This window comes from Harpia harpyja, chromosome 2 (assembly GCF_026419915.1).
Source record: "Harpia harpyja isolate bHarHar1 chromosome 2, bHarHar1 primary haplotype, whole genome shotgun sequence".
NCBI classification, from domain to species: Eukaryota; Metazoa; Chordata; class Aves; order Accipitriformes; family Accipitridae; genus Harpia; species Harpia harpyja.
The window spans coordinates 80,058,967-80,072,238 of record NC_068941.1 but is presented as its reverse complement, the minus strand read 5'-3'; the positions used below and the strand labels follow the sequence as shown (position 1 = coordinate 80,072,238).

At 38.3% G+C, this 13,272-nt stretch overlaps 1 protein-coding gene across 6 annotated transcripts in view; it reads left to right on the top strand.

Moving 5' to 3' along the window:
* The window catches only part of GRK4 (G protein-coupled receptor kinase 4), a 43,984-nt gene that overhangs the window by 5,926 nt on the left and 24,786 nt on the right, over positions 1–13,272 (top strand). For 5 of the 6 annotated variants that reach the window (XR_008234180.1, XM_052780604.1, XM_052780607.1 and 2 more), the window contains exons 2-4: positions 4,989–5,075; positions 5,745–5,857; positions 12,021–12,098. Coding sequence is in view for 4 of the 6 variants with exons in the window: in XM_052780604.1 (XP_052636564.1) it covers positions 4,989–5,075; positions 5,745–5,857; positions 12,021–12,098 (278 nt within the window). In the remaining 2 variants the exon portion in view is untranslated. Of the gene's footprint in view, positions 1–4,988; positions 5,076–5,744; positions 5,858–12,020; positions 12,099–13,272 lie in introns of those variants that run through there. The other variant, XM_052780609.1, reaches the window with a different exon arrangement.

Below are 13,272 nucleotides of genomic sequence, written 5' to 3'. Positions count from 1 at the left end.
GCTCCCCCCCCCATCCACCCTGTTCATAAAGTTGTTATAGACATATCAAAATGAAATGGATACACAGATGTTACATTGTTTGAGTGCAAGATAAGGTTAATAAATTCTGGTTCAGATTAGTTACATTTACCTGAGTGGATACAAGACTTTCATACCTAATTTCTGGAGAAGTGCAGAAGCTGTTCAGCATGTATGCACTAGCATTCTTAAATGTGCACATGATTACTGGAATTGTATATAGAGCTGATGTGAAGAACCAGTTGTTCAAGTGGTTGTAGCTGTGGGAACAATAAATAATTGTGCATATAAACAAGCTGCACAAATGTTCACGTAGATACCTGGGGTTTTTAACTGCTTACAGTGTTACTGCTCTAACAGCCAGATGAGTAAGAGGACTTGAGCATTACCTTGCTGAAGTCTGACTCTAGGCACTTGAATCCAGGAGTGTGAGGAATATTATCTTAAAAATGCTATAACAATCTGTAATCTATAGGTATCTTTTATGTGTTTATTTATTGAACTGCTTGTATTTTTTCTTCTGTTTGTGTTCAGAAGTGCCTTGGCCTTTTTAATGCTGAAGAGTTAGGTGCCTACCTTGCACTGAAACCTGAACTTTCACTAGGTGATTCTGGTAAACTTGCTGAGAGCCAGCCAGATTATATATATCATACTTCTGGGGAAAAAAAATCTTTCTCCATATAAAAGAGATGCCACTCTGTTAAACCTGGTTGTTAAGCTGTGACCAGGCTTGTTTTTCAAGGAGCTGAGATGTCAAAAAATATATCTGACCTGCGCAATGGAGAAGGTTGCAGAGACCCCACAACGCAGTATGTCTCTAGAACTGGAAGCATGACACCCTTCCTCAAGGTGATGGTATACGTGAACTTGTCTCCTAGCCTGAAGTTAGTGGTACGTCAGTGTTACCATTCTGATCTGAGGACCTGAGGTATTCTGCAGTGTTTTATGTCCTGAAGGTGGATCTTGCACAGTAAGGGCATACCATAAAAATTTGTTACTTAGTGGGCAGTGTTTTACAAATGTCTTCGTAGCATAAGGCCATAGTTAAACAGGAATGTTTTGATTTTTCAGTGAAAGGTTTTAATTGTTATCATGAGTGGTTTGAAGGAAAATGTGTCTGTAAGTAAGAGAAGATTTGAATTCATGTGAGTTTAAAACCTGTTAGGAAGCTTGCCTGCAGCTTTTTCTGCTTTGGGAAAGATGTAAGACAGTGTGTGTATCCAGATTATTCTCATGCATCTCAGTGTAGATGATGTAGAGCTTCTGCATCAATTCTTTTGCATTTTTCATTGAACCAATTGATTGATTTATACAGTTAAAGGCATGCTGTAAATCGTCTTCTTGTTGCAGTTTTCTGCTTTCGGAGCTTATCTGGGTGTGGTCTAGTATGAATTTCTCAGCTGGTATCTGACAATCTGGTTTGTGGAATCAGTTTTGCAAGAATGATGTTGTAAGCAGCCATGCACCCCTAGTGCTCCGTAGCTGTGTGCTTCTCAACCACAGAGATACGTTGCTTGCCTTTTACAGGCACAAAAGCTGAAGCATGGAGGTCCCTCAACAGCTCAATGCCGGAATCTCAGTGTCAGCATAGTAGCCACTGCATCTTACCACATATAGTCTGTGTACATTTATGAGCCAAAGATAGTACAATGCTTCTCACTATTTTCGTTCTGTAGGACAGAATCCAAGTTTTCTATCTCAAGGAAGACTGACTAATAATGTTCAGTGAACATTGTGCTTAGTGAAATGAGAGTCATGCTACAAATCCTGTCTGTGAGGAAGATCACTGTGGCTGTGGGAAGTCCATCGGATGAGTTAAAAAATATTCTTATTTGTCTAAATCTGTTTCTGCACCAGATTGCTTTGTTTTGCCACAGCAGTTTCTTTTTTTGCAACTAGTTGTGTTTTTACTGATGAATAAGACTACCACCTTGCCTTACATGTTTTTCAAATATTTCTCTGAAGTTTAAAAAAAAAAGTTGAAAAATGAAAACATCTAAACATCTTTACCATACCATATTCTAATGCAATGACCTAACTGAATTTAGTATGTATCTTTTTAAGAAGCGAAAAATCTGAAGAGGTAAATGCTGAAATTCTAACTGTAAGAAGTAATTTGGGGAGGAGAAGGTAAGGTTCTCACGTACCTGAAAATGTAATTGCAGTGTTTCCTCACTGTAATGGTGTATTGCTGCATCCACCCTTCTCTTTGTAAAAGATGAGTCGCTTCAAGTTGGACATTGTTCTAGCCAGCAATTACATCTGAAAGAGGCAAAAGTGGTAATTTATCTGAACCACACAGGTCAACCATAAAGCAGATTAACCTAATGGCTTTGTTGCTGCTGTGTTAGAAAGTAAGCTGTTGGTCTTTCTAGAAGAATTCTATCTGCAGTATTTTAGAATGAGATCCAGAATAGAAGCTCTGAAATCAATATTAAGACACTTACAAACCACAACTATTATAATTTGATTTGATACTTCTTTTAAACTGCCTCAGAAATGGAAAAGGATTTTGCAGTTAGGGAATAATACGACAAACAAATTGGCCTCCTCCCATAACTTTTACCAGAAATGGCTAATTTATCTGTAAATGATGTAGGTCATGCATTCTCTTTACATTATTGGGATATACAGACTTTTTCTGTGCATTTGCTGTAAATATAAGAACAGTCAGTTCAGAGAAGAGAGCATGTTGATTTAGTTGATACTCCTAGGCACTTGATTCTTGTGTATCATTAATAAATTATATGTAGTCTTTATTGACTTCTATAGGATGGTGAATTAAAGTGTATTCTAGCATGTGATCTCTTTTTGTAAAATGAAGTTCATAATGGTCACATAGTAAGTAACTGGCCAAATATTTGGGGCAAAATACAGCAGACTGTCTTGTGTTAGACTTGAAGTATAATGCTCCAGTGATCCTCTTTTTTGTTTTGGTTTGGGTGTTTTGGGGGGTTTTTTGGTTGTTGGTTTTTTGGGGTTTTTTTTTTGACAGTGCTTCAGAAGATGTATGCTTGGTGTATATCACAGTTCACTTTTACTTCTTCCAAACAGCATTGTGGTATTAATTTGGGTCAGTTATCATTCTTGGTCAATACTGATTATACTGTGTCATGCACAAATGAGTCTTTCTGAGCAGTTTCTAACAGAAGAATTTTAACTTCTGTGGACCTTGCAGCTTAGTGTAGTTTTCAGTTGCATGGTTAAAAATTAAGTTGACACTTCTGTCCATTGTTTTTTGTGATCACATAATAGTCTATACCCAGTCCTTTTCTATTCGTTGTATGTGTACAGGCTATCTATGTTAATATTCCTTGGTTTTGTTGGTGTTCAGTTCTGTTAGAAATGGTCTTTGCTCTGTGTGGTTTGATTTTCTTCAAGTATATACTCCTTTTTAACATCAAAAATATTTTGTTAAATAGTTGGAGTTTATTTTAGTGTTGCTGGTAATTATTGCTTCATGATTAGTTCTGGTACTGCATGAAGTGTGAGGGAGGAAGTAGATTCGATATATTTGTATTCTAAAATATTTTGGAAAGAGCATGACTTACAAAGCAATATTAGGAAATAAAGTGCAGAAGGTTTTTTAGAGAGTAGGTATCAGTTCAAAGAATCTCTGCAAGCCAAATTTTTAAGGTTTTGTATTCCTTATTTGTTTACTTTTCTGGTGATACTAGAAAATGTTTTGTTGCAGCAGCACAGTGAGATGTCAATGTTTGTGTTAGCAAAGATCATGTAAATTTGGTATGAGCTAAGGTACACTAAGCTGGGACTGCTCTGACTGCAATGGTGGGATTGTTCAAGAAGCTGTATGTTTGAGTGAAGAGGGGGTTTTTTAATACATATTTTATTATTCTGAAGATGTTAGTTCCTTTCTCCCCAACGATTTAATTCTGAAAGAGTTGAGTACTATTTGCTGCTTGGTTTCTATTCGGGTTACATAGGGTAACTCCCTTCCTTTCTCTCCCATTGTGGTTAACGGTACATACTGCTTTGGTACAGTTAGAAAGTTTCTGTGCAGTTTTGCTACTGTTCTGTCATGTGGAAACGCATCTGGCCATATCACTTAGTAAAATCTTCTTTTAAAATATTTTGCAACGCAAAAATTACTCTTCTGATGAAAAGTTTTGCAGTTAAAAATATATATATATATATATATGTTCCTGTATCTATCACTTTGCTTTTTTGATAAGTATGCATATCTTTTGTAAATGGAATTGGCTTCTTCAGGTCAAAGTAATGTGCTAAAATTCCAATTTAACATAGAAAATGGAGTACAGATATATGTTTTGAGAAACAATGGGGAAAATACTGCAGTACTTGTTTTTAAAAACCAGTTTAATACTAGTGCTGTAAAATCTGAAGCATTGAAAAGATCTGAATCCTGCAACAGCTAAATTCTTCCTGGTATCCTTTATCCTCCTATAGTCTGGAATAAATGGTGTGTATTTGAGCAATGCCCACTCATTTATTAGTGGGGTCTACTCTTATTACTATTACTGCTCTTGAAAAGAGAAAGAGAATATTTATGTACAACTTAATTATCCAAAAATATGTTTAAGAACTTTGTTCTATGTATTTCATTACTCAACTTTAACGTCTCCCATTCTTCACCATGGTTGAGAGATAGTTCTCAAATTTTTTTGGTTTCTGTCTTTAATGTTTCAGTTTTGTTTGTAATTTTCAGAATACCTAGATATTTGCCTTGTCTCTGCAGAGACATTCTGTATGCACAGCCAAAACGTGAAATATTTGTCTTGCAAAAGACTTTCTGCATTTTTTAGTTTTTCATATAAAAGTTCTTCTATATCAAGTTTGTTTGGATTTCCTTGTAGATGGATTTGTTTCTAGGCATGAAAAGCAGTCTGGCAGATCTGTGCAGAAGTGACCTAATTTTATACTGTTAATGTTATGTTTAATTTTATTCTGACACAGTATTGTATTTTACATTACTCATATTTTTCTTCTAGGCAAACGGAGTGGGCGTAGTAAAAAATGGAAAGAGATGCTGAAGTTGCCACCTGTTAGTCATTGTGAAGGTATTAGATGCTCAATCGGTAGGTGTCCTGTAGAATGGTCTGTCTGATTTTTTTGAGAAGGAAGGGTAAGAGTTTGGTGGTGTTATCTGAAAGGATTCTGTCTTGCTTCTGAATGCTAATTAGCAAAAAAAAGCTATTAAAACTTTTAATGTGATGGAGAAGATAAATTTATAAGAAGATAAAAGCTCTATCAGAGCTCCTTGTTTGTTAGAGGAAAGTGCTCCTAAAGGATAACTCTACAAAGCCATGAATTAGAAAAAGGAATCATGTTGTAATTTGAATGACGTGGTAATATATTTCACTTTTTTTCTTAATGTCTTGTAATAATTTTTTAACCTTTTCTGTTATTATCTTGTATTACTCCTTTCCAAACAATCTTGTTTGCTTTGGGATTGCTATTTCACAGTGTTGTTGCTTTCCACCCCCCAGCCTAAATGAAACTTAACCATACCATTCAATGTGTTTTTAATAAATGTGATAGGCTATAAGAGACAAATGTGGCTGGAAGTGAGTGTTTCATTATTCTTTGGGATCATTGCATGTTTTTGATGTCTTGGCTAAATATGTTAATGTAAAATCTTCACATTTTAGTGATGTTTTTCTGACCTATTCTCAAATGGGAGTAAGGACCATGCTATGACAAAGATAAAAATAGATAAATATATTTACTTACTATTTCTTTCTCAGAAAGAGACTATAACCAGCTTTGTGACAAACAGCCAATAGGAAGACTTCTCTTCAGACAGTTCTGTGATTCCAGACCAGATTTGAAAAGGTGCATTGAATTTCTGGATGCAGTGGTAAGCAGTGAGAAACTGGAGATGGGTATCAGTAGGCAATAGCTCATACATCTTTGTTTGTGAAAAGTTTGATTTTTGTGCTGGTTTTGGCTGGGATAGAGTTAATTTTCTTCATTGTAGCTCATGCTGTGCTATGTTTTGGATTTTTTACCAAAACAGTGTTGATAACAAGGATGTTTTAGTTATTGCTGAACAGTGATTACACAGCGTCAAGGCCTTCTATTTTTCTCACGCTGCCCCACCAGTGAGTCAGCTGGGGGTGCACAAGAAGCTGGGAGGTGACACAGCTGGGACAGCTGACCCCAACAGACCAAAGGGATATTCCAGACCATATGATGTCACGATCAGCAATAAAACCTGGGGGAAAGAAGCAGGAAGGGCTGAAGTTAATTACGGTGTTTGTCTTGCCAAATAGCCATTACGCATGATGATTAAGCCCTGCTTTCCTGGAAATGGTTAAATATCTGCCTGCCAATGGGAATCATAGAATGATTGGGGTTGGAAGGGACCTTAAAGATCATCTAGTTCCAACCCCCCTGCCATGGGCAGGGACACCTTCCACTAGACCAGGTTGCTCAAAGCCCCATCAAACCTGGCCTAGAACACTTCCACGGAGGGGGCATGCACAACCTCTGTGGCCAACCTGTTCCAGTGCCTCACCACCTTCAGAGTAAAGAACTTCTTCCTTGCATCTAATTTAAATCTACCCTCTTTCAGTTTAAAGCCATTACCCCTTGTCCTATCACTACATGCCCTTGTAAAAAGTCCCTCTCCAGCTTTCTTGTAGGCCCCCTTTAGGTACTGGAAGGCTGGTGCAAGGTCTCCCCAGAGCCTTCTCTTCTCCAGGCTAAAAAACCCCAACTCACTCAGCCTGTCTTCATGGGAGAGGTGCTCCAGCCCTCTGACCATCTTCGTGGCCCTCCTCTGGACTCATTCCAACAGGTCCATGTCTTTCTTCTGCTGGGGGCCCAGAGGTGAATGCAGTACTCCAGGTCTCACAAGAGCAGAGTAGAGGGGCAGAATCGCATCCCTTGACCTGCTGGTCACACTTCTTTTGATGCAGCCCAGGATACGGTTGGCTTTAGGGGCTGCAGGCGCACGTTGCTGGGTCATGTTGAGCTTCTCGTCAACCAACACCCCCAAGTCCTTCTCTGCAGGGCTGCTCTCAATCCACTCATCAGACAGCCTGTTTTTGTGTTTGGGATTGCACCTGCCCATGTGCAGGACCTTGCACTTGGTCTTGTTGAACTTCATGAGTTTTTGTATGGGCCCACCTCTCAAGCCTGTCAAGGTCCCTCTGGATGGCATCCCTTCCCTCCAGCATGTCGACTGCACCACACAGCTTGGTGTCATTGGCAATCTTGCTGGGGGTGCACTCAATCCCACTGTCCATGTCACCAACAAAGGTGTTAAATAATGCTGGTTCAAGTAAGGACCCCTGAGGGACGCCACTCATCACTGGTCTCCATGCGGACATTGAGCTGTTGACTGCAACTCTTTGAGTGTGACCACCCAGACAATTCCTTATCCACCGAGTGGTCCATCCGTCAAATCCATCTCTCCAGTATAGAGACAAGCATGTCGTGCGGGACAGTGTCAAATGCTTTGCACAAGTCCAAGTAGATGACGTCAGTTGCTCTTCCCTTATCCACCAACACTGTAACCCCGTTGTAGAAGGCCACCAAATTTATCAGGCACAGTTTGCCCTTAGTGAAGCCCTGGTGGCTGTCACCAGTCACCTCTTTGTTTTCCATGTGTCTTAGCATAGTTTCCAGGAGGATCTGCTCCATGATCTTGCTGGGCACAGAGGTGAGACTAACTGACCTGTAGTTCCCCAGGTCTTCCTTTCTTCCCTTTTAAAAATGGGGGTTATTTTTCCCCTTTTCCAGTCACTGGGAACTTTACTGGAGTGCTACGACTTTTCAAATGTGATGGAGAGTGCCTTAGCCACTTAATCTGCCAGTTCCCTTAGGACCCACGGATGCATCTTATCAAGTCCCATGGACTTGGGCACCTTCAGGTTCCTCAGATGGTCTTGAAGCTGATCTCCTGTGGTGGGCAGTACTTCATTCTCCAAGTCCCTGCCTTTGCCTTCTGTGACTTGGGCGGTGTGGCTAGAGCATTGGCTGGTGAAGACTGAGGGAAAAAATTCATTGAGTACCTCAGCCTTTTCCATGTCCTGGGTCACCAGGTCTCCTGTTTCCTTCAGAGAAGGCCCACATTTTCCCTAGTCTTCCTTTTATCACCAATGTACCTATAGAAGCTTTTCTTGTTGCCCTTGACATCCCCAGCCACATTTAATTCTATCAGGGCTTTAGCTTCCTAACCTGATCCCTGGCTGCTCAGACAATTTCTCTGCAATCCTCTGACACTACCTGTCCTTGCTTCCACCCTCTGTAGGCTTCCTTTTTGTGTTTGAGTTTCTCCAGGAGCATCTTGTTCATCCATGCAGGCCCCCTGGCATTTTTGCCGGGGGGAAGCAAATGAGTTCCTTGCTTTGCTTTGCTTGTGTGTGCAGCTTTGCTTTATCTATTAAACTGTCTTTATCTCAACCCACAAGTTTTCTCTCTTCTACCGTTCTGATTATCACTGGGGGGGAGTTAAAAACTTGCATGGAAGCCCTAGGCTAGACAGAATGTGCTAATTAAAAAAAGTACAATGGAGATGGAAAATTAGGGAACCATCTATGGAAGGAGAGAAACCAGATTTTAGAGACTAAGGGGAAAGGAAGTTTTTTGTCTTGATACATTTGCATCTTGGTATCTAACACTAAAGAATGAGGAGAGGAAGGAAGTGTGCCCACAGCCATGTTTTGTAAAAAAATTCTCAGACAAAACCCTCATGGGGAGGGGGAAAGTAATGAGAAGAGTAGGCAGGCACACAGCAGTCCTCAAGAGGAGAGAATAATAGCTCAGAGCTTTTTATTCTTTGTCCCGCATAGTTAATCCAAGCACAGTAAGATATAGACTTAAACTGAGATTGCTGCCAAAAGAACAGTTTTCCTCATCCCACCAATTTTTGTTCTTATATTCAGGGAACAAATGACCAAAGAAGATAGAAGTAGGGTAGTGCTGCTGTTCACATGTGTCCGAAATATCAGAGCAAGATGGCTCTGAAAGGTGCAGGATGTAAGGAAATATATGGGATTATTGTTGTCCCCCCACTTCACCGTATCTTCCTTCCCCCTATGGGAGTATAAACTGAGGCACATGATCAGCTAAAAAGGAGCTTTAGTGTCAAGTAAGTAGAATTGCTTTATATTTGTCAATGAATCTTTGTGCAATTAGGCTTACTCCCCAGGTGCATTTCACTATACTTTTGTGACTCTTAGGAGCTGTTCTAGCACCAAATTCCAGAGACCAGTTTGACAGCTGGACAGCTAGAATGGATTGAATGGAAGTCCAGAACAGCAGAGCTAAATGTCCTGAAGTGAATGTAAAACAGAGCCTTTAGTGACAACTGCACAGTGGGGAGACCACTGAGAATTGTGGATGTACACTTAATGGTTACAACTTCTGTACACATTTTTAATCCTTAAAAGCTTAGCTAATGAGTAGCAGAATCTTTGGCAGCACAAAGGAGAAAAAAATCTTAAGCATGACTGTAAGGCAGGCGTAACTTTTCTCCACAGACATAATTTTTCAGGTGAAATTGTCACTGAGAAGTGGCTGTGTTTTACACTAACTGAAAACTTTGAATTGCTTTGAAATACGCAGCCTATAATGTTATGTGGATTGCAACACTTCTGTGAATTATTGAAGACTGTCATAGTTGAGATAATCTGATGTAAGGGATGATTTCACAATTTACTTTCTTTTATTTTTTAACTTCCAAAAAATCATAGTGAAGAAGTATTCTTGGGAATCACTGAAACAGAAGTCTCTTAAGAGCTAAGATAATCTCTAATCAGTGACTCTCATGATCTGAAAGCTAGCATGCTGTCGTGATCAAGGAAGTGGGATAAAATACCTACTATCTCTTACAGATGGTTCCTGACTTAGTCTGATTCCCTTTTCTGGACTGGACTTCAGCAAGCTTGTTCAAGCTTTTTTCTGGAGGGAGGCGGGATGGGGAGTGGGGTTGAGGGTCTTTTTGTTGGTTTTGTTTGTAAGGCAGTAATGCGAAGGGAGAGGCTAAGGTTGTGGGGATTTTACCTTAGGTTTTGCCAATTTTTAAATTTTTTTTATTTTAAATAAATTTTAGACTTAATCTTCCTGAAAATAAACTTTCTGGCATAAAATGGCATAGTCTTAAGAGCCTTGCATCTCTATAAAAGAGTTTTCTGACTCTCCTCTATGGAGCAATGTGATTTCAGCAACGTGATTATTTCAGGAGGCCAAAATGGCAAAACCAAGGTAGTACAATGCTATGTTGTCTACCTGTACTGAATACTAAGACTGGTAAGCTTTAACTCTTGAGAATGTGTGACCTTAAAGTATGGCATCAGCTTGGCTTTACAGAAAGAAGAATTATGAAATAATTGAATAAAAGTGACAGAAATTGAAGTGAGGAATTACAGTTATCCAGTCATCTAGTGACTCATTTCACTAGCTGGGGACAAGGTTACTCAAGTATGAAAATGAATGGGTGACGGCTCAAACTACCCTCTTAAGCTCTGTGAGTAACACAAATTAGTTGACAAGGCTGTCTCTTAAACTTCCTTTTCAATTACAGTATCTGCTTAAAACTGTATGCCTAACTGTATTAAATTAGTGACTACTTTGGCATAACTGAAAATGTTAGAGGTGGTAAGTGCACTGCTGTGGTTGATTAACTTTTCAGACCTGCTCAGGTTGTTTGGTAGTTGCAGAAGAATTCCTTACCATTAGACTGATTGTTGTGGAATTAAAGTAGCAAAAACAATGGCTTGCAATTGTTAATGGATTTGAGTACTGTGCTGAAGTGGTTGATACCATAATGTCTCAGCAGAAAAAGATGTTGATGACTTAGTAGTGACTCAGTGTGGGTTAGTTGCAATTGATTGCAGAACTGGAGTTCAGGAATTCTGTTATTTCCAGTATTGTGTGTGTGTTGGGTTCTTGAACTGTCATTTTTCAGTGTGCTAGTTTTCTTTATAAAGGTACATAACTTCTCTTTTGATTAGATCAATCACTTGGAATTTCCTATGAGGTTCTTAATGATTATTGTCCCAATACGCCACACTGTTGTTTTGTATGATACAGTCCTCCATTCTGGAGGTCTGCTGTATATTCTTTGTTCCTAGGTGCACGCATTTACATTCTGAGATATGAAATAAGCTTTGATTGAGTTGGCCCAGCTTACGAAGTGAATACTGGTTGCTATTTGAGATAGCTCTTTTCTAATTCAACTTTCCCCAGATTCTGTGTTATCTTTAAATGTTGTAACTTCTGATGTCTGCTTTTAGATTATTGCTTAAAATTATTAATAGCAAGTAGTCCTTGGAGTTTTTCCAATACTAGTATCTGTTTGATGGTTTGGTTTCTTTTTTCCGTAAATAGCTACCTCTGGAGCTCTACTAAGCTGCCGGTTGTTTATCTGCAAAAAGCACTGTATTGCACAATGGTCTTTTTTCTGCATCACAGTACCATATATTACTAAGTCAAAAACCATGAAATTTTTCGTGTACTCAGTTTTACTTTCTCAAAGAATGAAGTAGGGTTTGGTTTAGATCTCACTTATTTCCAGTTAACATGACCTTGTAGAAAGTAGTGGGTTTATCCCTTGTAGTAAGTAGAAAAAAAGTAGTTTTACCCAAGACTGTAGTAAAGAAAAATACATGAAAAAAAAAATACAGTGAAAAAAGGCTGATTATTGTATTCTTAATTATTTCCCATCTGGATCATTCTGTCCTACAATACTACATAAATACTATTTCATTGTAATTGATCTAATTTAACCTCTAGGATGCAGTTTCTGTAATTGCATTTAGACTAACTGTTAGTTTTTGTATGTTTTCCAAAAGTTAAATACCATGTGGGTTTTTTTCTGAAGACTGTTCTTCATACATGTTTCACTGTGTAGCCTAAAAATCTTTAAATAGATTTTAAACAGTGAGAGTCTGCAGTTCCTTTTATATTAGGAGTATTGTGTTATTCATGATAAAATTTACCTAGCATCATGTAAAAAACTGTGGTGCCAAATTGCTCTGAACATAATTTAATTTTCAATTCCATTCCTCTAGGCAGAATATGAGGTATCTTCAGATGAAAAGCGTATAGACTGTGGCCTGAAAGTTTTAGAGACGTACTTCACTAATGGGGTAAATATATTATATTGCAAAATATTGTCTCAAGTGTTTTGTAAATGTCAGATAAATAGAGATCTAAGTGGTTGCATTTTTTTAGTAAATTGACTTTCAAACCTCATTAGTCCCATTTTTGTCTTTCTGGAAGGTATACTGCCTCTAAAATTGTGAAGCTCTTATCAACTTGAGCAGAAACCTTGACTAATCTCAGCTTTTAAGACTACTACCGTTACGATTTATTCTCCTATGTTTTCTAATTAAAATACTGGTCTCAAGTAAAGATATATTTTTAAACAAACTCATTTATCATCTAAAGAGTACTTATTAACAAATTAACTCAGAGGTTTTTTAGTCTGAAGACATGAGAATGAGGAATTCTTGAAATTTTCAGGCTTCTTTTAGACTCCTGTGTGGCCTTGGTTGGTTTGCTGTTAAGTTTACAGAATTGCTGCAGGTTTTCACAAAGTGAAATGCTGTTTTGGCTTGGCTTGGCTTGGTTTGGTTTGGTTTGTTCTAGAGCATTCTGTTTCTCTGTATTTTGCATGGAGATCATTAATAGCTGATCTTTTGCATATATTAGATCTCACTGATTGATTTTTAAGAGTCTGTTCTTTGGTATCCAGTAGAAGCTTTTCTGTGGATATATAATTAGACATATGCTTTCTATGAATAGATGCTCCTTCTGCTTCTCTTACTTTGGTCATCCTAGAAGACTTTACTCCAAATGAAGGTCTTGCAGATGCCTGAAAAGCAGATAAACTCCAAGTTTGCCACATGTCTTCTGATAATTTGGGACTACCATAAGTCACATGCGGTTTTTGCAAAAAATGGATTTCTTTGGGCTGGTTTGAAACAGTTCCCCAGCTTTTTGTATGTGCTTCTTTCCCCGTCTTTCTTTTCATCCTGCTAAGCCAAATAGAGAACTTGCTTTTGTGGTGATAGACTTCTGGAGAGAAAAAGAAATTTGACTTATTGCCAAGTTTGTTTCCTTAGATACTGCAATAGTAAATAACTGTAATAGCTTTCAATGCATTTGTATGTAATAGGGAACAAATAAAAATCTTGCCTGAATATGACTTTCTTGGTTTTCTCTTCAGCCAAACCATTCCTTTCCTTTTCCTGTATTAGAAGATTTCATTTTACTTTGAATACAGAACTTTTACTCATTCTATCAATTTACAAAATTGCT